Source organism: Scyliorhinus canicula, chromosome 6 (genome assembly GCF_902713615.1).
Source record: "Scyliorhinus canicula chromosome 6, sScyCan1.1, whole genome shotgun sequence".
Taxonomy (NCBI): Eukaryota; Metazoa; Chordata; class Chondrichthyes; order Carcharhiniformes; family Scyliorhinidae; genus Scyliorhinus; species Scyliorhinus canicula.
The window spans coordinates 92216917-92242896 of NC_052151.1; the positions used below are offsets into that span (position 1 = coordinate 92216917).

General features: G+C 46.5%; 1 protein-coding gene across 1 annotated transcript in view; it reads left to right on the top strand.

Annotated features, from left to right (window-relative positions):
- The window catches only part of rfx6 (regulatory factor X, 6), a 112301-nt gene that overhangs the window by 47584 nt on the left and 38737 nt on the right, over positions 1 to 25980 (top strand). The window contains exons 13-17 of the mRNA XM_038801020.1: positions 2347 to 2456; positions 2568 to 2685; positions 7780 to 7902; positions 18895 to 19101; positions 25104 to 25613. Coding sequence (XP_038656948.1) covers positions 2347 to 2456; positions 2568 to 2685; positions 7780 to 7902; positions 18895 to 19101; positions 25104 to 25613 — 1068 coding nt within the window. The remainder of the gene's footprint in view (positions 1 to 2346; positions 2457 to 2567; positions 2686 to 7779; positions 7903 to 18894; positions 19102 to 25103; positions 25614 to 25980) is intronic.

Below are 25980 nucleotides of genomic sequence, written 5' to 3' on the forward strand. Positions count from 1 at the left end.
GAGTTTTCACAGCACTCCGCATGTGCGTGAAGATGTTCATAAGTTCATAAGATATAGGAGCAGTATTAGGCCATTTTGCCCATTAAGTCTGCTCTGCCATTTGATCATGGCATATCTTATCCGGGCCTTAACTCCACCGGCTTGCCCTTTCTCCATAACCCTTCAACTTATTACCAATTAAAAATCTGTCTAAGAGTTGGCACGGTCGCGCAGTGCTTAGCACTGCTGCCTTAATGCGGCGGGGACCCAGCATCTACTACACTCAAAATAGAACTTACTGCTCCCATTATCCAGCTGGAAAACAAATGCTAAATTGTCCGATTGAGATGCAAACTTTCATGCACTTCATAGTTTAAAGAAATAGCTGGCCAGTACAGAGGTCATCTTTCAACATCAAAAGAAGACAGAAGCAAATTAGGTCAGATGTGGTAATGGGGGTGTTGCATCGATCTTTCAGCTAGCAAGGTGGCAGAGCTGAAGGACAGTGAAGATAAATGCAAGTACTGCGGATGCTGGAACCTGAAACTCTCTGAAACACTCTCTCTCTTTGATGTGGTCAGTGTTTACAAACATCGGGGTGTCACCACCTAGGTCATTTAGGACGCCCTCTTCCCCAACATGGGTTGCAGACTCAAGCCTGCCCTCCTGAACAGCACCTGGGAGGTGGTGGAAGAGGAAGTTATCGCTGTCAGTCTCACCAGGAGGAGACAGCTGGTGATCCAGAGGGTAGGGGGGTCACTGGTGAGCCCTCTGCCCTGACAGTGGCAGAGGAGCAGGAAGGGTTCCGTAGCCTACTGTGCAGGAGTCCTCTGGTTGGGATGAACTCTGCTGGTTCCCTGCTTCCTCTGCAGTGGGGCAGTGCTTCTGAAGAGTGTCAACACCTGGTGGGCCCCTGATTGAGTTTGGACTTTGATGATACAGCTGGGGTATGAGGATGTCCAGAGGGGTGGCCTGTGGGTTCTCAGATGACCGGAGCACTTAAAGAACACAGGCAGCACTCAGCAGTGTGAAAAGCCAAGGGTCTGTAAGTGGCACCAAAAGGGTGCATTTAAAAGACAGACTGCAGCAATGGCCACCTGAGCCAGGTCACCCAGTCCCAAAGGGGAGAAGCTAAGTCCACGGATTTGGCAGTAAGTCACAACCCACTATTGCCCCAGCCCAGGCAGCCATTCCCCAGAAAACCCAATATTTTTCAATGGTTTTACATGGTTCTTTAGCCTCCTGCTCCTCCTCCTCGACCATGGCACCCAGTCCATATTTGTGAATACTTGTAGTAATTCACGCCCACGAGACTTCTGTCTGAGAGGAGCGGAGCATTGAGGAAGGGTGGAGCATACTGTGTCCAGCCCGCTTATCAGACTTAAATGCATGCAAATACCAGTTTTGAATACTGCCACATGCATGGGGGGCAAACCTTCTTATCGCCACCAGTGAGGGACCGGAGCATGTCGCCCGTATCGGCACCAGACATGGACCTTGAATTTGGCCGGACATCAGATTCTCAGCCTGATTTGCGCTGTTGCCAGGTAAAGAATTTATGAGTTCAAATCTCCAGATTGTCATAGAGAAACAGTAAATGCTGGGAATACTCAACCTGTTAAGTATTTCCAGAAATTTCTGTTTTTATTTCAGATTTCCAGCAACCGCAGTGATTTTGTTCCAGAAGATAAAAGTACATTTTCACCACTACACATTGTGCACCACATAAGCAACACCTCACCTGTTGGGTTTAAAGGTTGACTGGATTTGCACATTGCTTGCCCATTAAATGCCCTGCAGAAAGTTATGACTGGAACGTAACCTTTTTAACGAGGGCTTTTTTCATGAGATGGTAATTGCAAATAAAATATTAACAAACCTCTTTGGCCAGAAAGGGAACAACTACAGCTGCACAATCTCATTCATGAATATAGTGAATTATTGTTAGAGAATGTAGCAACTTCAAATTTAATTTTTTCTACTTTTGGTTTCTGTTTTCCCTCTGAATCCATTCGTTATTTCATGCTTTCTTTCTATTTGTGACTTGATTCTAAATTACCTACTCTAATTCACCCTCCTTCTGTTTCTTTCTCAATCCTTCAATCTTCCTGATGCCCCATTTCCCCGACCATATCATTAGCTCATTCTTCCAGCAAGTTACGATTTGAAAACATTTTCAGCAGGAAGGTGGAGAAAAAGGTGGCCTGTGCCCTGGTTCATCAACATTTGGCCCATATAAAAGTAGTCAGCTTATATTTAATGAGAGGTTCTCTTATGTTTTTGACCTTCTGTTGCCATTTGAAACTGACTGCTCTAAGTTTTTTGAGTAGTTAGAGCAATCTCATGTTTTCCTTTTTTACATGCCAGATGACTCTATTACAGTGTTTCAAGAACTGAAGGACCTGCTGAAGAAAAATGCTACTGTGGAATCATTCATTGAATGGTTGGATATAATAGTAGAGCAAAGAGTCATCAAGGTATCTTTTAGAGATCCAATATTTATATAAGAGTTAAAAACAGACTTTCTTTCAATATTATTTGTGCTTTTCTCTAATATTGCGACTTTGAACTTATTGTATTTCTTTAAGCCAAGCAAACAAAATGGAAGATCCCTTAAGAAGAGAGCCCAAGATTTTCTTTTGAGATGGAGTTTTTTCGGAGCCCGTGTCATGCATAACCTTACTCTCAACAATGCTTCAAGCTTTGGTAAATATTTTTGTTTTTAACACAATCCAATATCCGTGTGTACTTAAGTGTGATATTACGATGAGACTGCACAACAATGGATAGTGAGTTTTGTACTCTTAATTCAGGAGCTACAGGTCTGACTCCACTTTCAGAAAGAAATACTACTCACAGAAAAGTGCATCTTGGAGAATAATGGCCATGGAGGGATCAGACATCTCAGGCTCTGAGTCTGGAATTGCCACTGCTTGTTGGAAGTGCTGGTTCGATCAATCACTCCTAATATCTTCTAAGGGGTTTCTGTCATTTCATTCCCATACCCAGCCGTATTAATGCCTGACCTTTCGAACAGTTTTCAGGTATGATCTGTAGCTTTAGTGACTGGTTGAGAAACATAACCCCACAGTGTTTTAATAATCATTACAATTGGTGCTGAGAGGGTAACCAATTGGACTGAGAATCAATCCCGTTAGAAGATTATAAAGAAGTAAAGGCCTGGAGCAAAACTCTTCCTGTTGATAATATTGATAGATTTAACACACACACAGAATGTGATTTACCGTTTTGTATTTCTGTGACTTCCTTGTCATATTGTGGAGATGCCGGCATTGGACTGGGGTGAGAACAGTAAGAAGTCTTACAACACCAGGTTAAAGTCCAACAGGTTTGTTTCAAACACTAGCTTTCGGAGCACTGCTCCTTCACCTGAGGAAGGAGCAGTGCTCCGAAAGCTAGTGTTTGAAACAAACATGTTGGACTTTAACCTGGTGTTGTAAGACTTCTTACTGTCTTTGTCATATGGATGGGAAGTGTATTTCATTTTTCTTTCATAGAACTTGAACAGGACTATCACCATTAAAATATATTCCTGACTAAACACCGGAAAAAATTACTCAGTGGGTTGGACAGCATCAGTGGAGAGAGAAACAGGGCTAAGATAAAAGCAAATTACTGTGGATGCTGGAATCTGAAACGAAAGGGAAAATGCTGGACGATCTCAGCAAGTCTGGCAGCATCTGTAGGGAGAGAAAGGAGCTAACGTTTCTAGTCCGATGACTCTTTGTCAAAGCTAACAGACAGAGAGAGACAAACAGAGCTAAGAAGCTGCCATGTGCGACTCTTAATGCCACTGGAGTAGCTGTTATGAACAGCAGAGGCCTCAAAGTGGCAGACACGTATCCTCTGGCCACTTCTGGTGGAACCTGTGTGGTGTGCCATACTTGGCAGAGTGCTCGTATGGGTACGTACCTGAAGCTTTGAAAGTGGGCATTTTGCGACATCAAACAGCTTGTCAGGCTGATTCAACACTTGTTTTACCATGTTAGAATCCAAGCCCAAAAATTCCCAACTGAAGATGCATTTAGCTGAGTGAGAGTCTCATTGACACTATTTAAAGGGTTATTCATCCAATTAGGAGGAAACATGCATTTGACTTGGTTTTGCAAACGTTGTACTACGTCCTTGAAGAAGTTCTACTGCTTTCTTTGATTTTGAAGGAAGTGCTGCTACATCTTGACATGGAGGTTGGAGAAGTTTTCTGCCCTGTGGACAGAAAGCCTGCAGGAGTTCTAGGGCTTGTAGTTGGAGTCCTGCTCGATCTGCAACATAACAGCAAGGTAGAGCTGAAGCTGCAGAGAGGGGATGTATACACCGAGGGAAGAGAAAGATGGCTTCCTACAGATGGCCCTACCCATCAAGGATTTTAGATAGCAGTTCTCCTACTTCTACCTTAGACAACAGCAATATCTGAGTCACCTACGATTTGCCAAGGAGGTGGTCTGGTCACAGAACTATACCATCTCCTTCTGCACCCTCACAGCAGGTTGATGATAGCTCTGACAGTGGTTGACAAGGTCACGGTCACTCTCTACTACTACACAGCTGAAAGGAGGTAGAGGTAACATTTCCAACATTTCCCAGTTTACCATCATTTCTGAATCCCAGAGGTGATAGTGGTCCTGTATGCCAGGAGAGAAAACGTCATTGTCTTCTCTCCTGGCATAGAGTGCAGACCACCAATTGACTGCACATGTGGCCCTGCGGAGCCCATTGTAAGCAAGGAGATGCACCGTGATCGAAACGGATTCTGCCCCATCAATGTACAGTTGGTGTGCAGCCATACCCAAACCATTGTGTTTCTAAATGCCTGCTGTTCTGCCAGCAGTCACGACACCTTCAATCTTAGGCAGTCTGGCATCCCTGCTGTCTTTGGGCCATGATGATGAACCAGAAGCCAGCTGTTTACCGATGAGCAATGCCCCATATACATGGCTCATGACTTCCTCCAGCCCAACATACATCACTATTCTCCACTGTCTGAGCACAATGCTCCGACCAAAGGTTGCCATCAGGAACATCGTGGAGCAGTCCATCAGCATTCGGAAGCAATGGTTTTGCAGTATGAATAACTTAAGAAGCCCGATAAATTTTCTGTCGAATATATTTCCAAATTTGTGATAGTCTGCTGTATCCTCCATAACCCTGATATTATGTGAGTGCAGCCCTTGTCACCAAGCTTAGGGAGATGGCATGAATATAGAACATAGAACATTACAGTAGAGACCCCTTTGCCCTGGATGGGTTGTCTGTGTGTGCCTACTGAGACTCAGCTTCTCTCTGCACGTCAGAGTCTGCACTGACGTCTGCGGAGTCTGCACGTTCTCCCCGTGTCTGCATGGGTTTCCTCCGGGTGCTCCTGTTTCCAACCACAGTCCAAAGATGAGCAGGTTAGGTGGATTGGCCATGCTAAATTGCCCTTAGTGACCAAAAAGGTGAGATGGGGTTATTGGGTAACGGGGATAGGGTGGAAGTGAGGGCTTAAGTGGGTTGGTGCAGACTCGATGGACCGAATGGCCTCCTTCTGCACTGTATGTTCTATGTTAAATAATAATTCTACAAATTGGCACTTCCAGCAAGGAGTGGCACTAGTATTCAGTGCATTTTTGGGAAGCTGAGACCAAGCAGTCAGGATTACCCATGGTGTGCTCCCAGTGAGAATTGCTTATTGCTGGGAATGCCGAATCACTGAATATCCTTTCATCTTCTCAAGTTCATCTCAAGTTAGTTACTTGAACATATTCTGGTCAACTTCACTTCTAAGATTTACTGCAATTTGCGCTAATCGAAAGCTCAAGTTATTTTGAATCAATGTCAAATAGGTAGTATAACTGTGCTGTCTTAAGTGTTTTAGTTTTGCTTCATCTTAATAAAAGGTAACTATAAAGGTAAATATTAAGCAGTGCTAAGTAAAAATATACACCTTTTTATTCGCTCATTCTATTCGGGTATTTTACTACTATTCAAGAATCTGTTTTATTTTTATGATATTATCCAAAATTTTGAAACTAACAAAATGTGCAAGTATCTGCTGCATCCTGCAGATGAATGAATGTTGGACTATTGTAGTTGAACAGGATCTTAGTCTCACAAAATATTTACCCATTCACGGTTTCCATCGGAGTCGGCCAATGAGTAGTACTCGGAGTGAGGATCCTGACTGTCCTGGCCGCTTTCTCATCCAAAAGTCATTTGTAAATCCCAGTTGTTGGTCTGCTTCAAGTCAGCTAACTCAGTGACAACTTAATAGCAAAACAGAGCGCAGTACTTCGAATTCCCACTGGGGCTGAGAACAGAGGTGGGCAGGAGCTAAAAATAGCCCTGCCAGCTGGCATGCTGGTCCTCTGATATTATCCCGTCCAGGGCATTTTGCAGAGGTGAGATGAGATGGAGGAGGCACGGTAGGATGGAGTATCAGAGATCCCAACCGGACAAGGTAGGTAGCCGAATTGACTCATTGAGGCCAATGTCATTTCCAAGTTGGTCTCTGTGTTCCCAGGGGATACCGGGCCAATGCAGATGCTTCAAGGTGGCTCCCAGCAGCGTACCAGCGGTAAGCGCTCCATGACGTCAGACTTACAGTTCTCCCTGCCTGTCTAGATAAAGGAGCAGACATAAGCCACCACTGTTTTTAAATTTAAGATTGAAGATTTAAAAGTGGAGTGTCTCCATCTTAAAGTGCACTCTCCCTTACCTACCTTTCATTACAGCCTACTGCTCCTTTTAAGCTGGAAAGCACCTGATTCTTGCAGCAGCTTCGAGAACCCACCTACCACCCTGGATTGGGTGACAATCCCATCTATGGGCCAATTAAGGGAGCACCCCTGTGAAAATCATGATGAGTGGCTCTTTTCCATGGGCATGGTTCAGGCATCCAGAATCAGTCCCAACATCTGTTTCCTACCCCCAGAAGGGAACGTCCACCCAGAGAGTTTGTTGCTCTGCACACTTAGCCATTCAGGGTAGCTGATGATTCCATTTCTAAATAGTGTTCGCTCAAAAGAACATCAAGCAAAGCCAGCATTGAAGACTAAGATAGGGATTTAGCTTGAAGAATCAGGACAGTATTAGTTCCTGAGCCCAGTCTGGGGAGCTAATTGTGGAGACATCAACTGCACATCTCACTTCAAAGTGCTGTTTAGAATTCATCAGCTGTGAGCCTTGTTTTTATCATGTCTGTTAAAATGGACCGGGTTAGAGGCAGGGCAGGTGGCATAATTGCTTGAGTTCTGAAGTTTAATTATTGATTTTTAAAAATCATTTCATGAGATTTGAGTATCGCTGGCTAGACTAGCACTTATTACCCATGCCTAATTGCCCTTGAGAAGGAGGTGGTGAGCTGCTCACAAAGTTATTGTGCACATCTCACTTCAAAGTGCTGTTTAGAATTCATCAGCTGTGTAAGAGTTTTTGATTCAGGCCCAGACAGACCCCTTTTCCGAACAGTATCTAATGTCATTTTTGAAAGTTTTAAGAACAGAAAGTGCCACACAAACAAATGCACACAGTATAAATACGTACTAACTTTGTGCCTGAGGTTTGCCTTCCTTTCATCGATGTTTTCTTTTCACATAATTAGTTGTTTAACAGTCTGTGGGGGGCAGTAAACAAAGTAAGAGGTGGGTGAACCTTACAACAGATTAGGGTCTGAATTAAAAAAAACAGTGCCTTGTTTGAGGTAGAAGGAGTTAATTTGCTGTCAAACAAGGATTTTTATTTTCCTTGCTTCTTAAAGTGAGCAGATGGTCACTGAGATAACTTTGCTTCACTCCCTCCTAGGTTCCTTTCATCTAATTCGAATGCTGCTGGATGAATATATTCTACTAGCCATGGAGACGCAATTCAACAATGACAAGGAGCAGGAGCTGCAGAATCTTCTCGACAAATATATGAAAAATGCAGGTACTTTTACCAAAAAAAAGCCAATCGTTTCTTCTTTATGAAAATATGTAATATTGAAATATTACAGCCATGGTTTTCTATGACCAAGAAACACAGCAAGGCCCTTGTTTTTATCATGTCTGTTAAAATGGACCGGGTTAGAGGCAGGGCAGGTGGCATAATTGCTTGAGTTCTGAAGTTTAATTATTGATTTTTAAAAAATCATTTCATGAGATTTGAGTATCGCTGGCTAGACTAGCACTTATTACCCATGCCTAATTGCCCTTGAGAAGGAGGTGCTGAGCTGCCCTCTTTGAACCACTCAGCTTATGTGGTGTAGGTGCTGTTAAGAATGGAGTTTCAGGATTTTGACCCAGTAACAATGAAAGAGCAGTGATATAGTTCCAAGGTAACACATCAAAAGTCTGAGAACACAAACAGATTCAAAAACAGCTTCTTCCCTCGCCCTGTGTTTGTGTGGGTTTTGACCCGCAATCCAAAGATGTGCAGGGTAGGTGGACTGGTTAAATTGCCCCTTAATTGGAAAAAATGAATTGGGTCCTCTAAATTTTCAAAACACAGCTTGTTCCCTGCTGTTACCAGACTCCTAAATGACCCTTTTATAGAACACAGAACACACAGTGCAGAAGGAGGCCATTCGGCCCATCGAGTCTGCACCGACCCTCTTAAGCCCTCACTTCCATCCTATCCCCATAACCCAATAACTCCTCCTAACGTTTTTGGTCACTAAGGGCAATTTATCATGGCGAATCCGCCGAACCTGCATTTCTTTGGACTGTGGGAGGAAACCACAGCACCCGGAGGAAACCCACGCAGACATGGAGATCAGATAGTGATCCAGCAGGGAATCGAACCTGGGACCCAGGCGCTGTGAAGCCACAGTGCCAATCACATGTGCTACCGTTATGAACTGATCTGATTAATACTTCACTCCTGTATGCTTCACCCAGCCGGTGTTTGTGTATTTACATTGTGGACCTTGTGTTGCCCTTCTATGTATTTTATTGTTCTTACATTTTCTTTTCATGTACTAAATGATCTGTTTGAGCTGCTCGCAGAAAAATACTTTTCACTGTACCTCGGTAAACGTGACAATAAACAAATCCAAATAAGGCTCAGAAGTAAGTGCACAAAGAAATTATGGGTGCGATCTAAAGGTCGCATTGTGACGACTCTGATGCAATACGGCCACTAAATCTCAGGAGAGGCCTCTCGGGAAATTTATCCGGCTCACCACCCGTCGAGAGAGCTAACAAGATCAAGCGAGATGTCGCGATCGGAATCATGCTCTGAGTGGGCAGGACCTAAATTTGCACATTTAAGCGTGCAGGTAGCCCCCTTTCGAGACTTGTGGGAGGAAACTAGAGCACCCAGAGGAAACCCACACAGACACGGGGCGAGCATACAGACTTCGCACACACAGTGACCAAAGTCGGGAATCGAACCTGGCACCCTGGAGCTGTGAAGCAACAGTGCTACCTACTGTGCTTCCATGCTTTAACCTGGTGTTGTAAGACCTCTTACTGTGCCCACAACAGTCCAACACCAGCATCTCCACATCATGGCCCTCTGGAATAGACATCCTTGTTCTCCAAGAAAGAGGGAAGAATTATAGTGGTAGTGTTGCAATATAGTTGGATGTTGCTGCCGGGTACATGGGGCGAGGCCCACCCCGGAGTGGTTAACGACCCGACGGCCGGCGGGGAAGGGGCTTGGCGCCACGCCAACCGCCGCCGTAGGGCCTCTGCCGGCCGGCGCGTGTAGGCGCATGCACAGGAGCACCAGTGTGTGCTGGCGTCATCACTGTGCATGCGCAGGAGGGTTCGTCTCCGCATCAGCCATCGTGGAGGACCACAGGGGCCGATGCGGAGGAATAGAATGCCCCCACGGCACAGGCCTGTCCGCGGATCGGTGGGCCCCGATCGCAGGCCAGGCCACCGTGGGAGCACCTCCCGGGGCCAGATTCCACCGCGACCCCCCGAGAACCCCGGAGGCCACCGCCAGGTCACGCCGGTAAGGACCTACTCCAATTTACGCCGGCGGGACTGGCAAAAAACGGGCGGGACTTCGGCCCATCGCGGGCCGGAGAATTCGGGCGGTCCCGGGGCCCATTGAGTCACGCCGGACCCTGCCATTCTCCGAGGCGGGCGGCGCGATTCACGTCGGGGCTATTTTTGGAGGGCCGGAGAATTCGTAGGACAGCGGGGGCGGGATTCACGCCCTATGAATTTATCTCCTTGGCTACAGACAGAAAAAGCCATCTTTTTGTGACTTCCCGGATTAAGGTCTCCAGCACTGTATCTGCGAAACTGGGAGACCTCTCTCTTGGATGCTGTTTCATTTTTTATCCTTCTGCCTTGCACAACAGGAACTGAGCAGTAGCTTCTGTGAAATGAGCGGATATCCTCATTAAGAGGGCCAGATTGTCTTTAAGAGGGGAAGGCTGCCTTCAGGAGTTGCAGGATAGTTGAAACATGTGCTAGCCACAAACAATGCTGTGCTGCCAATTGCTTATTCAGCCACACATTTGCCACAATCATTCAAATGAGAAGGCAGTTTGAAGTTTGTATGCTGCCTGCCTCAATGCGACTGGATGTGGACCAATTGCAAATTATGACTCCCATGGCTAAAAATGGGAGCAACTTAGTGCTCGCAATTTAACTGACAAAGAGAGTCCGTTTTAGTGCCAGGAATGACCCCCCCTATCCAACAACACTCTGGCCGGGAACGCTCTGCCCGGGCTGCACTTAGCCACATGTCCTCACTGAGGGGCTCCAACTGGCGGAACTCCATAGAACAGGAAGAGATTGGGATGCCATTATTGGTTGGCATCACAATCTCTCAACCTCCTGTCTGACCTCCACACCACCCAAACACCCCAACGCACCGATCGGGGGGCATCCTTGAGCACCTCCGCACTTCACCACATACCAGCTGGGCACCCTGGGCCCGATTACCGCCACGGGCAAAATGCCATCTTGGTGCCTTGGCACTGCCTGTCTGGCACCCTGGCCATTCACTCTGCCAGCCTGGCAGTGCCAGGGTGGCACACAGATGGCATTGCCAGATGGCACCAACAGTTCGATCTCGTAAGGCTTAATGTACGTCTGCAATCCCGGGATAAGCTTCGCCCATCATCTACCGGCCGCACACCGACTGTGGCAGAAGGCAGCGGCAAATCGCTCTCCCCTCCTATTTACCTCCTAATCGTTGGTTTGAATTAATGCACAGTATTCCCTTTATGTCAACTGTTTTGTTTCATTCTATTTAAATACATCTTTGCTAATTACATCAATTACTCCTTATGCTGGCAAGCTACATAAATTCAAGCTGTTGAAAAATTAACTCATGATTCAAATAAAAGAAGCAATGATTATTGTACCATTCTGCACTGAAACGTCATTTTTAATTTAATTGATCTTTTTTTAAATCTAGAGGAAGAGATGAAGGGAGAGTTAAAGTGAGCAATGGCCTTGTGGGGAAGAGGGGGTAGGGTTGCCAAATGTTATTAAATGTATTCCTGGAGGTTTCACCACATGACATGCTCCCAATGTTCAGCCAGTGGCGGGCCAGCACATTCATCCTCATGGCACACGGCCTTCCGAAACCAATTGGAAAGCAAAAAAAAACTGATTGCCCAATTGCATAATGCTTGATTGTGAACCAAACAGCCCTTTTCCCTCGATTTTCAATATTTTTTATTTGGTAAAGGCAAATGTTCTAAATTTTTAAAACAATAGGCGGGATTCTCCGTTGGCTGATGCCGGAATCAGGAAATTCGATTAGGCGGAGAATCGGTTCAGACACCAAAATCGCGGCAGGTGCTGATTTGCCGCCAAATCGTAATTCTCCGTCACCTTGACAGTGGTGTCAATGCGGTCCAGAACGCACGTATAGTAAACCCCGTTTCCATATCATTAGCAGGCCTGACCCAGTATTCTCTGGGGCCTCCGCAATTCTCCGCCTCCAATGGGCTGAGTTCCCAACGTCGCGGTTCACTTGTGCTTTTAAAAATCGTGAAACTAGGGCAGCACGGTGGCACAGTGGTTACCATTGCTGCCTACGGCACTGAGGACCCGGGTTCGAATCCCGGCTCTGGGTCACTGTCCGTGTGGAAGTTGCACATTCTCCCCGTGTCTGCGTGGGTTTCACCCCCACAACCCAAAAGATGTGCAGGGTAGGTGGATTGGCCATGCTAAATTGCCCCTTAATTGGAAAAAATTATTGGGAACTCTAAATTTTTTAAAAATCGTGAAACTGGCATTATGGGTGATGAGGGAGAGAGAGGGGAGGTACGATACAGAGAGGCGCGACTGGGCTGCCGGGCCGGACACTGGCCGGGCTGGTTGGGGTGGAGGGGCCCTGCCAGAATCAGGGTCGATGGTGATGGTGGAACAGGCCGAGTGGCCGGGGTGATACCCCAACAGGACTGGGCGGTGTCCACAACATGGTGCAGCAGAGGAGTGACGTGCTGGAGGAGGAGGATGAACATCAGGCCTCATCCGACGAGGAGGATGCGGGGGAAGGGGAAGATGGGCAGGACATGGGGCCAGGCAGGCATGGGAGGCCGCACAATGTGCACGCCAACGCGCACGGGATGCTCTGATCGCCTCCAGATTCATTGACGGAGGTGGGGATGGGGACATGAAAGTAGACGCGGACACCACATCCCTCCACCAAAGACCTCCCGCCCCACCCTACCGGCCACCTCCCCCTTCACCCCCCCCCCCCCCCCCCCTCCATGATAAACACCTGCCGTACAACTGTGTGGGGGGCCTGGGTTGGACCGGGTCTGGATCATGGGATGGAGGATGATTACAACCCACTCTGCGATGAGCTATGGTGCTTCACATCGTTCGACAACATCTGACTCCTGCCCACAATAGAACTTTCCACCGTCCACCTGGGTGATCCCTGCATGTGAGCTGGCCATTCAATCACACGGTTCCATCAAATCCCTAGGGTGGTGGTGGTGGGGCCGGTCGGGGGAGAGGGTGGGGAGCCCAGGCCACCCCTCACAGGGTGTTCTGACAGAGCACCGAGGCATGGTGTAACAGTTTGAACAGGTGTTGAATCTGACAATGTATGCACAGATTTGTGCCCTAATCCCATCATTAAACTGTGCCCTGCACCCGTGCCAACTTAACTGGTGTCTACCTTTCTGGCCTAACGGGCCCTAATGCTACGTCTCGGTGGGTCCCCAGACGGTACATCAGGAGTTGAGACGGCCTGCTGTGATTTCCGCCCTGCAACCTGGGTCCCCATTGGTGGCCTTCTTCTGGGGAGACGGTGCCTGTATGGGCCGGGCTGCGACTCAAATGTCCCAGGTGGCGTGGTGCCATCCTGTTCTGCCCACTACCCACCAGATGCATCAGGAACAGGGGTGGGGGAGTCTGAGGTGCTGCAGTGTTCCAGCACCTCCTCTGTGGGAGTGACCGACATGGGTCCCATCACCTCATCCTCCGGCATAATGACATAAGAGAATTAATAAGCATCCAGAAATCACAAACTTTGTCTGGCAAGGAAAGCAATTGCTAATCAGTGTAATGAGAAAAGGAGGATTTCAGTAACAGGTGGTGGGATTCACGTTCATAACAGCGGGATTGTCCGGCCCTGCTGTAATGAATGGGAAATTTAGCTGAGTGCCAAATTCCCCACCCTGGCTAGCAGCAGTAGCAGGGCGGACCTGCAACGGGGGCACAAAGTCTGGCATTTCATCCTTGTATTGCTATCAGTGCCGCATTTTGCATTGTATTCGTGCTGGGGGCACAAATGACTTGCACAGGTTCAGGGAACAAAGCTTATTGCAGTTTGAATGAGGACATTCTGGGATAATGTCCAGACGTCTCCTTATCCTGCTATGTGGCATTGGCTCAGCATCATCGTGCTGAGCAAGGAAGCTTGCCAGTGCAGTGGAATCTCTTTAAAATATTGAAGCGATTCAGCTTCAAAATTTAGCTATCCTTTTCCCTTGTTATTTTGCTGATAAACTTAGGGCTGTCCACTATGCCGAGTCGAATTAATGGCCTGAAAGCTATCAGCCTGAAGAAGCCCCACCGCTGGGGCCAAAAGCAAAAGTGGATCCTGCTCCAGCGGACAGCGGGTCACTGCGACGACATTAAGCCAGGGATGCCAGTTATCAAAGGGACTGTGGATCAGGAACCTGCGAGGTAGTTTCTGCTGAGGCTGCAGCTTGAGGGAGAAGGTGTCTCAATGCTAGAGACAATTAAGTATTTCTGAGGAAGCCAGGGCCAGGTAGGAAGGCTCTGATAGTCATGGGTGTGAATGAGGATTGGGCAGTGGTGGGGCGGGGGGGCAGTGAGTGTTATTGCAGTAGTGGCAAGTATGCATAGAGGCGACATTTGCTTCCAGAGGTCCTCTCCAGGGGCCACAAGGCTTACCTGGCAGTCTCCTAGTATGGTGATAGCCAAAATAATGGGTGGGGAGTAGCCCTTTAAGTGGGTGAATTGGCTGGCCATTGGGCAGTTGTGCCACTAAACATCCGGCTGCTGGCACTGTGCCATGGCAGTGGGAAAAGGTCAGGCTTCCATCTAATGCAGATCAATTTGTCACTATTTATGAAACTTATCTGTGTGGGTTTCCTCCGGGTCCTCTACTTTCCTCCCACAGTCCAAAGATGTGCAGGTTGGTGGATTGGCAATGCTAAAATTGACCCTTAGTGTCCAAATATGTGCAGATTAGGTGGGGTTCCTGGGATAGAGCGGGGGAGTGACTTCGGTAGGGTGCTCTTTCAGAGGGTCAGTGCAGACTCGATGGGCCGAATGTCCTAGATCTGCGCTGTAGGGATTCTAAATCCCTTCATATTCTGAACACATCAGTAGGATCTCCTCTTCACCTTCTTTGTTATACAAAAGAGTGCCAGTTTCTTTTGTCTTCCATCATACTTAAAGCCTTTCATCCCGGATGTTGGGCAGGATTCTCCGACTCGCCAGCTGGCCAATGGCGCTTCCCATTATGGGCAGCTCCATGCCTATGGGAAATCCCTGGGCTGCCGGCGCAATGGAGAAACCTGACAGTGGAGAATCCAGCCCGTTATTCCTGTCAATGTTGTTATGAAACCCCACTAAGAATAAGAGAAATATCATCCAGACTGATACTTCAGTGGAGTACTGATGGAGTGCTGCATGGCCAGAAGTGGCAAATTTCAGGTGAAACTTTAAGTTAAGGCTGTTGTCTGTTCAGATGAATGTAAAATGTCTAATTATTCAAACCAGAGCAAGGGGTTCTCCAAATGTTCTGTTCAGTATTGCTTACTCCAGCAATTATCTGGTCGTTCATTCAGATTCTGTTTACCGATGTAAACAACATGTCCACTTCAAAAGTGCTATAACTGTTGTAAAATGCTTTGAGATTTCCTGAAGGTAGGTTGAAATGCCATGTGCAAGCAAATTCTTTCTTTGGCAACTGTGTTCATCATTTTACTAACATCAACAAACAGAAAATGAATGGATGATATACCAGGTGAGCCATTTTTGATGGTGTCAGTTGGAGAAATGTTATTAGGACAGCAAAGAGCTCTCTGCTCCTATTTAAGTCGCGTAATGAGATCATTTTACAATACCTGTATCTAAACATGAATGCAGGGCCTCAGTTATGACTCTTAAATGCTGCACCGTTAGCAAACCATTGCTTTGGCACCAAACTTATCAGCCTAGATTGTTTGCTCGAGTCTGTACTAAAGGTTTTGTCTACAAACACCTGGCGCAGAGTTGCAGAAGCTATCACTGAGCCAACCCCACTGTTGTGTGAAAGAAAGCTACTAGAGTCTGACTAGTCAAAACCACACACCTTTTCAGCATAATGCACTAATAATTTTCTTCCTCCTTCTCCAGCGAGAACCACCTTTATCAGTTAAGGCATTGATTTGCAGAGTTGGTTATAGCCATAAAGGTTGAATGCTAATTCAGCCACAAGTCTTCTGCTTTAGGTCCCTTTACTGAGCCATTTTAACTGCTACATCAGCAGCACTTTGCTGAAATATTGTGAATCCATCTACTTGGTTCACAATTCAGGGGCGGGATTCTCCGACCCCCCCGCCGGGTCGGAGAATTGCTGGGGGCCGGCGTGAATCCCGCCCCCGCCGTCTCCCGAAGTCTCCAGCACCAGAGATTCAGCAGGGGCGGGAAACGCGCCGCGCCGGTCGGCGGCCCCCCCCACTGGCGATTCTCTGGCCCATGATGGGCCGAAGTCCCACTGCTGTCATGCCGTTCCCGCCGGTGGGAATCAAACCACCTACCTTACCGGCGGGACCAGGCGGCGCGGGTGGGCTCCGGGGTCCTGGGGGTGGGGGGAGGCGGGGTGATCTGGCCCTGGGGGGTGTCCCCACGGTGGCTTGGCCCGCGATCGGGGTCCACCAATTGGCGGGTAGGCCTGTGCCGTGGGGACACTTTTTTTCTTCCGCATTCAAAATAGTCTTCACGATGGCGCACGCGAAAGTGATCCCCTCTCTTGCGCATGCATTGGAATGATGTCAGCAGTCGCTGTCGCTCCGGCGCATGCGCAGACTTCCGTCGGCCAGCGAAGTCCCTTCGGCCCCGGCTGGCGTGGCGCCAAAGGCCTTTCCCGCCAGCCGGCGGGGCGCCAATGACTGCGGCGCGGACCTAGCCCCTCAAGGTTAGTGCTTGGCCCCTAAAGGTGCGGATTTCCTCACCTTTGGAGCAGCCCAATGCCGGAGTGGTTCACGCCACTCCATCCCACCGGGTCCCCCCGCTCCGCCGGGTAGGGGAGAATCCCGGCCCAGATTAGTGAATCTGCCATGTTCCAATCTGCAACTGTGAGCAGGATTCTCTGTTCGGAAGACTAAGGGCTGGATTCTCCGATTTCTGGCGTCAAAATTGCATTCGGCGATTGGCCGGAGAATCCATTTTGACGCCACAATCGGGGGCGGTGCCGTTTTTTGGATGCGCCACCTCCTCTAAAATGGTGTCATCGTTGAGTACGCTGCTCGCCATTAAGAGGGCCTCGGGACGTCAGTTGAAGGCCCTCCCCCCAATGCTTCGCCCCCAATGGACCGACTTCCCAATGGCGTGTGGAGCGTTTGCTCTGAGGTTTCGTCAACCTTGCGTGGTGGCTGTGGACTGTGTCCAGCGCTGTCACAGTTCGGGGTGGGGGAGTTTTGGAGGGGGCTGGGGGGGGATTGGTGGCAGTTAGTCCGGAGGGTGGTGAGGGGGGGTTACAGGGGGGTACTATCTGGCAGGCCGGGTCTGCACGCTGCCAGCGTCATGTTGTACCGCATGACCGCTGTAAGTCGCCGCCTTGCGCATGAGCGGCCACGGACCCAGCAATTCTCCATCCTTATCTGCAGAGAAAGAGGGGGCTTTACATGGCGCACTGCTAGCCCCGATGCGGGGTCGGTGGGACCGACTTTCTGTTCGTAAGACTAGACACACGCTCCGGACATAGCCTCAAAATCGGAGAATCTAGCCCTAAGTTCTCCCGCTGGAGTAGAAATGGTCTGTTTTTCTGCCAGCTCTTGGAGTCGTGAGATTCCCTCTCCTTTGCCATACAAATTTATGCATGGAGGAGAGCTCACAGGAGTCCATCAGAATCCTGGTATTGGGCTGTGGCCTGATACCGAGGTCCGGCAGCGGGCCCCTCCACAACGCAAATTCTTCCCCTCTACCTCCACTGACAAGGAGGGGCATCCCCCCTGTACCCCTCCCCCCCGTTCCAGCCCTCCCACCCCACCACCCCTCCCCACCACGGGAATAACGGGTCATGCACCATACAGCACGCAAACATGAGGGTGACACAACCACCCCCACCACTGCCAATGATAAATCCTTCACCAACCCTCCATCAAACCCCTAACAAAGCACCCCAACAGAGTTGCCCATTAGAGACCCCCATCAGACCCCCCCCAACAGAGCCTCCGACAAAAACCTCCCGGTGAAAAAGAGGAAGTTCAAACACTTAACTGCCTTTGACCTGGTGAGGGGCAATCAATCATAGCAAGACTATTTAGAAACATTGTGGTTAGCATCAAAGCAGGCTAATGGAGATGCATTCAAGCATGAAAGGAATGATCAATGAACAATTCACCAAGCAGTTATCTCTTGAGTTAAAAAGCTGTCAATCACTCATTCATACAATGTATTGCTGCATGAAATTGAATGGAAGATCTGCAGTCCAAGGGATTTCAAGTCCTTTGAAGTGTACCGGACTCTCCAGGAAGCCTCAAACACTTGTAACAGCCACTGCTTTAAACACTTCAGTCTGAAGCAGCAGATATTAAGAAAGCATAAGTGAAAATGCAGTGATTTTTCAAGCTGCTGCCTGGACTGTTCTTCAGGTTTCAGGCATGGGTCCCTGATCGCGGTGGGGTGGGGTCTGATTGGGGGGGCAAGATTTGCATAATTGGGGGGTCTTCCAATGGGCTTTGGGGGGCACTTACATCACACACCTACCTCCTTGACCCACCGTGCCAGTGCCATGTTTGGAAATACTTGCACCAATCCATACCTGCATGAATCCTATCTGAGAGAGGCCTAGAGCATCGTGGGGATCTGGATCCAGCCCATAAATCAGATGTGAATGGGTACAAATGTTCTATTTGCATCCTCCCGCCAGAGCTCATTGTGTAGCTCATTGCCGGGACCAGAACACCGGAATGGGATCGGCGCCATTTTTTGCCCAACGCTCGATTCTCCGGCGGATCGGGAACCCCGATACCGGGAGCGGGTTGCGGAGAATCTTGACTGCAAGGTGGTCTGGTTTACCCTTAGCAGGATAGTGATGTGTCGAAATCAAGAAACTGATAAGTGTAAAAAAGGTTTTCTTCATGTCGCAGTTACTTCTTTCCTCAATCACCCTCGTTTCTAAATTTTATCTGGAATATTTGAACACTTTTCATCATTTTTGTTCTAATTCATGATCTAAGTAAACAGTTTTCAAGATAACACCTTTGAACATAATTAAGTGTTCCCTGCTGTTTCATTCAATTGTTCAGCATTTTTTTGTTTGCCTCTACAGATGCGAGTAAAGCAACATTCACAGCATCACCAAGTTCCTGTTTTCTTGCAAACCGTAATAAAAGTTTGTTGCTTTCTAACGATGCCATGGTAAAAAATGAATCTCTGGCAGAGCAGCCATATCCATCTCTACCAGTAAACCAACACAACATAGATACGAGTCTGACTCCATTCCCAAATGCTGAAAATGACTCTCTTCAAATAGCAAGTAAGAAAGTAGACCTGTAATTTTATCAATACTGTGGTGTGATTTAGATTAAATGTCTTTATAACTGATGCACTATGTTCGGCCCTCAAATCAGATTCTGTGGTTGCTTCCAAATGATCCAAAGAAAATACCCACTTAATAATAATAATATTTATTGTCACTAGTAGGCTTACATTAACACTGCAATGAAGTTACTGTGAAAAGCCCCTAGTCGCCACATTCCAGCGCCTGTTTGGTACACAGAGAAAGGATTCAGAATGTCCAAATTACCTAACAGCACGTCTTTCGGGACTTGAGGGAGGAAACCGGAGCACCCAGAGAAAACCAACGCAGACACAGGGATAACGTGCAGATTCCGCACAGACTGTGACCCAAGCCGAACCTGGGACCTTAGCGCTGTGAAGCCACAGTACTAACTACTATGCTACCGTGCTGCCCAAACCTACTTCAAAACCAAGTACAAATAAAAAGGAGGATAGAAAATGTCCATCCAGTGGAAGAAATTTGAAACAATAACACAAACAAACTAAATGTGCATTTAGTTATGTGGTACATCTCCAGCAATTTCTCTTCTCTTTGAAAACACACTTGAAATATGAATGACAGTATTTGCAAGGAAAGTTGCCCTATTTGCCCAGATTCTTTTTTACATCTTTACATTTAGGAAACTTAGATTAATATATTAGTTCTGCACCTAAAACTAGACCAGTAGATGTGGAAACTCTCTCAATCTCTTAACCAGTAATAATTTCTCCAGCACCTTTAATGTAACAAAGTGTTCCAACGCACTTCACAGAAAGACAGAATTTGACACTGAGGCAACAAGGCAATATTAAGTCAGATGGTCAAAAGCTTGGTCAAAGACATCAGTTTTAAGAAGCATTTTAAAGGAGAAGAGTGAAGTGGGAAAGATTGGGCAGAGAATTCCAAGGTTGAGGCAAGTGAAGGTGCAGCCATTCCTGGTGGAGAAATTAAAAGTAGAGAAGCACAGGTATCGTGGAGGATTGTGAAGCTGGACAAGATTCTGGACGTGGAGAACAGAGAGGCGACGGGAAATTTTGAAATTAAGGATGAGAATTCCAAAATCAAGATATTGCTGAATTGGATGCTGATGTATGTTAGGGAGCAGTTGTGTGATGAATGAACGGACGTTGGTGTGATCAGGATGAAGACAGTGGCTGGAGTTTTCTGGCCGTTTGCCGGCGGCGGGATTCTCTGATCCCGCTGGCAGCGCATCCCCTCCCATGGGTTTCCTGATGGATTGGGGTGGCTTGAATGGGAATACCCATCACACTTGCAGAGTATCTTGTCGCCAATAAATGGCATACCGCCTCCCATTGCTGAGAAACCTGTGGCTGAGAGGCCTAGGAAGGACGTCCAGCATCACTGATTTCAGTACCTGACTGATTGAACCAACAACCTGTTTGATGGGTTTGCCTAAGTTTTGGCAAGAAATCGAGCAGAGCTCTTTAAAGTCCACTGAGATGAGCAATGATTTATTTCCAGCTCTTTGAGTTCAAATCATTTCTTCACTTTACTGCGTTATTCAACTCACTTTATATGAGTGGGCAACAATCACATGCTGAAATTTACCAACCATTCATGCCCGTGGGACTTTGTGGTTCCGCCGACAGTGACCCCCTGCTACGGGTTCCCCAGCGGTGCAGGGTGTGAACAGTGGAAAAACCAATTGACAGCGGCGGGAATGAAAAATCCTGCCCCCAGCCAATGGTGGGCTGCCTCTGCTGCCGCAAAACGTACTGAGAAGGGTGGGCGGTAGAAAGTCCTGCCCACTATCTCATCTAGCTCCATACAAAGAATTCAAAACTATTTGTTCTCTTGATTAAGGAATGAGTGCCATCCAAGGCATCCTCTCCTTTGATATTTCTTTATACCTTCCCCCCCCCAATTACATAAGTGATGCGCTCAAGTTTGTTTCATGGAAGGACTAATACACAGACATGACCCGCAATATCTCCCAATGTAGCCGCTGGAGGTAGTTTTCATAATGCTGGTAAGTGGAGTGGAAGATTCTGAGTGAAACTGCTCCTCCAATCACATGCCATTCCTCTCCCACATTTGCTGTTGATAGGTTCACTCCTGAGCCTATTAGCAGTAAACATGGGAGAGAAGCAGCCTGTGATTGATGGAGGAGCAACACTGGCGAGGAGAAGGTTGCTGGGTTGGATAGGGGAGGAGATTTCCATGCCAGGCTGTTGGGGAAGGGGAGAAGGCTGCCATGCTATGTCATGCCATGCTGTGCCCGGCTGGGTGGGACAGGAAGCTGGCTGCCAGGCCAAAGGAGGCTTGATGCGAAGGTGTGGATTGACAGGGGTGGGTGTGAATTGTGAGGGTGAAGACATTCATTGCCCAGGGTTGTGGGAGAGAGAATGCAGTTCCCAAATGGAAGAACTTTAGAAGATTGTCGCCAGAGCATCTGCAATGTTCACCTCTACATCTTTTAATACTCAGAGATGGAAACCATCTGGCTCTGGGGATTTGTCACTCTCTAGAGCCTTTACATTTTCATGACTGCGTTTATGTTTATGTTAATTTTACTGAAACTTTGATCCTTGGGATGCCTAACACGCTAACCTCTTCCTCTACTATAAATATTGATGTACACTCTGCTTGATATCCAGGACCACTTGTATCACTGTGAGCCTGGTACACATGTTACAACAAATATTCCTCTCCAGCAGGCAACAAAGGGGCCAGCTCCACTCACTCGCTACACAACTTCACCACTGGCATATGCATATGTATGGAATTAATCCTATTGTATTAAAGGGTTATTAAGGATAATCAAATCTTTTAAATTCGGACTAAGCAATATAATGCAGCTGCAACACCTGACCAAATCATTTAATGCCCATTTGCCACATGTTGGATCTTCAAAGGGCTTGATTCATTTTATTATTTCTGCGAGAATTTGCTATTCATGTTTTCCCTTTTTTGCTTGTTGTGTAATTGATTTTCTGTTTTAGATGCTTTCCAATTATTAACTATGCTTAGGTTATGCTGCGTCCAGCATCTACACCAATTGTTCCAAGAGTGTCCATATGAGTTCCCCCGAACCTTTCCTCCCTGTAGTAATTGTAGATTTTGGAGAATTGCTAGACGAAAGAAAAAAGATCAATTTTTATCTAGTTTGCCTTCTAACATCCTGGCACTTCGATGTTACAATGATAATGGAGTTGTTGACTAATCATAGCTTAATCAGGTGGAAGGTGTATCCAGTTAGTTAAAAGGAGGACAGATAAAAGGAAAGTATTTGAGATGTCAGTCATGCTCAAAAAGGACAAAGTGATTAAGTGGCCTAGAAAAAGTGTCGTAGATATAAGATTAAATGCAGCAGAGTTAGGATAAAGGGCAGCAGAAGATCTTTTTGCACAGGGGGTGCAAGGCTGTGGAATGCATTATCGGAGTTAATGATTGAAACAGCAAACACTTATGTATAGGCAAGGTTGGTAATAAACTGGAGGAAAAGGGAATAAAGAGACAGGGGAATAAAGCAGGCATGTGGAAATAGGACTACTAATACACTAACTATGCATAGCTGATAATGCAACCTCATTATTTGCTCCCAAATCACTGATTGGAAAAACAAGTGCCACACAGATTGGTCATAGGGATATACTAAGCCTCAACCTATAAGAATCCATGGTGTTGATTGAATCTCACAAAATTAAGGCTTCGACGAATTATTTGTGGTGAGCATTGACAAGTATGTTAAAATGTGGTAAAATTGTCAGAGATCGAATAAAATGTACTTTAATCATTATGGACGAGATTTTCCAGCCTCTTCACGGCGTGTTCTTCAGTGCTAGAGGTCAGCTTGTCAATGGCTGGCGGTGGAATCTTCTCGTCCTGCCATTGTCAACCAGGTTTCCCATTGAATGCACCCCTCACTACCGCGAAACCCACCAGAAAATCCCACCCTGTATTACCACCTTGAAGTAGAAATTGCACAAGTGTTTGCACATGGAGGTCCGGGTGGCAGATTTATTTTGACAGACATATCCTGGATTATATTTACAACCTTAGAGTGAATTTCCTATGCCCACTTACAATTCTTTTCTTAGGGTCAAAAACAATTATTTTTACAGCCATCACCAATTATCAGTCCTTGTGACAACATGAAGCTTGGCTTTAGTTTACTGCTGCTGTAGCTATTTAAACAGAATAATTTTTCTTTGTTCTTCACATTGATCCCTCATATTGACTCACAATAACTAGGACTAAATTATGAGTGTTTCTAAAATAGATGTACATGTCACTGTGTTTATAAGTTTTGAAAAGAATAAAAAAAGAAAAGCCTTTTTATAAGAAAAGCCTTTTTAAAGGTGCAACTTGCATTTTTGAGTGACAAGATTTTCCCTAAATTTGTTTCGAGTGGCAAACTAAAGCATATTCTAATCACTAGCATGTTTCATTATGCTTCAATATAAAACTAAACTGGAGTTGATCTGAAGCAGCCATAAAGGTTCCAAATAATGCAAGTATGACAAACCATGAGGGCAAAAAAACAGATTGCCTGCATTGGAACAAATTACATGAGACTCAGGTCAATGTAGAAAACTCTGACAGGACTGGACAGACTGGATACTGTGATGTTGTTTTCTGTGGCTGGTGGAATCTAAACAGTGATAGGCAACCTGCGGCCTGGGGTCCACTTTCGGCCCACCTGGTTTCTGAGTGCGGCCCATGAGACATTTTGTTGACTGTTGCCCACACACAGGGTTGCCACATTTCACTGATTTCCATCCGCATCGTTTTTTCCTACCAGTTTGTCCTAAGTTGTAATAATGCATATTCACAGACTTCATTAGAAACAAAAAAGGTATTTATTAATAAGGAAAACTGTACAGAGGCCAGCAGCTCATCGGCTTTCCCAATCTCTACATCTCTTCTCGATGTCTTCTGCCTAAGAGAGGACACCACTGGGATGACTACCCACTCTCAGTCCCAATTGCTCCTCAAGCCAGGTAACCCTCTTCTGCTGAGTTGCCCTTAAAGGGACAATCACCATTGGAGTAATACTCACGTAAATCAAGGGCAAGTGAAGCGAGCTGTGTGCTGATTGCTCGCAGCATTGACTGCAAGACCCCTCTGTATCCAAAGTGTCAATATTTATTTTACTGATACCATTTGAATGTGACAGTGGTTCTATTAATATATAAATTATTGAGCATTTTCCATATCTCATTATGAAATATTTGTTGTGTTTTAAATGTATTTAATCTTATTCATGGGATCATGGTTAGTGGACGAGCCCGATTTCAATCTTGCAGCCCACTCATGTGGTCTACTCACTAGCCTAGATTGCCCATCACTGGTTTATAACAAAGAGTCACAGTCTCAGGATAGGGAGTAGGCCATTTAGGATTGAGATGAGGAGAAACGTCTTCACTCAGAAGGTGGCGAACCTGTGGCATTGTCTACCACAGAAGGCTGTGGAGGCCAAGTCACTGAATATATATAAGAAGGAAATAGACAGATTTCTGGACACTGAAGGCGTCAAGGAATATGGGGAGAGTGTGGGAATATGGCATTCAGATAGAGGATCAGCCATGATCGTATTGAATGGTGGAGCAAGCTTGTAGGGATCATAAAATTATTGTGGATAAGAAAGGCCGTTTGGCTATTTTAGATAATCCATTCAGAACAACCCTAAATGTCACCTTTTGAACTATTCCATTTAAAAAGAAGATTCACACCCTGCTTCGAAGGACAACGTATTTACTCAAGAGATGAGATGCCCAGCAATTAAAAAAAATATTAGCATCCCCTGGAATGTTTATTTGGTGCTGTTTCTGATGGGAAAGGAAGACAATGAATATGGAAATCTAACAGTGACAGATATGGCTGAGATTGCATTAGTTGTGCCAGAGAAAGGGAAATTCAAGGACAGATGTTTTGGTCACGTAATAAGCAGCCTGCTATGCTGTGTCATGAAGGTACACTTGGTATAAATGCTGCTCCTATCATTTTGTTTGCAGATCCTATGGAACTTTCGCACAGTAATGGTCATGTGATCACCCCACCTCTATCTCCTACGTTGGGCAACCGAGGAAGTGTAATCAACCAAGGACCAATGGCTGTTAGGTCTCAGAATGGCAACTCAGCATTAGCTGTCCACACACACTGCCACGCGTATCCGGACTCCCTCTACCAGACATTGTCCCAGCCCAATCAAAACTATTATGGCACTAACTCCAACTATCAAACCATGTTCAGGAATCAGACACACGCCTCTCCTGCAGTCTACCACCAAAGAGCGGATTCCAGTCGCTTCAGTTCTTTCAATGAACAACCTGTTTCAAGGGACTTCTTTAGCAGTAGCTGTGCCGTATCACCCTATAACTCCAGAGCTCCATCTAATTTTGGGCCATCTTCGAATCCACAGGAAGCACACAACATGCAGTTGCTGAATGCAGGCACCTATAACTTCTTGGGGAATTCAGTTGCATCATGTCAAGGAGCATCATTTCCTGTCACTGGATCTAACGGTAAATATCACAAGCTAAAGGCAATAACATCTATTCATGTAGCCAGCTTCTTTTCTTCAGAGAAAACCTGAAATTGTGCACATGTGGAAGGAAGGCCATGACTGGTTTTCAGTCAAGAAGGAGAGCGATGAGGGGGCATGTAAAAGCAATGGTGGGTAAAATAAAGGAAAATCCTAAGGTGTTTTATAAGGTTATTAAGGACAGAAGGTTAACCAGGGTAAGAGTGGGGCCCGTTAGGGAACAACTTGATAATTTGTGTGTGAAACCGGAAGATAGAGGTGAGGTTTGAAATGAGTACTTTGCATCTGTGTTCACTACAGAGAAGGATGATGTAGGTATAGAAATCAGGGAGGCACATTGTGATTTA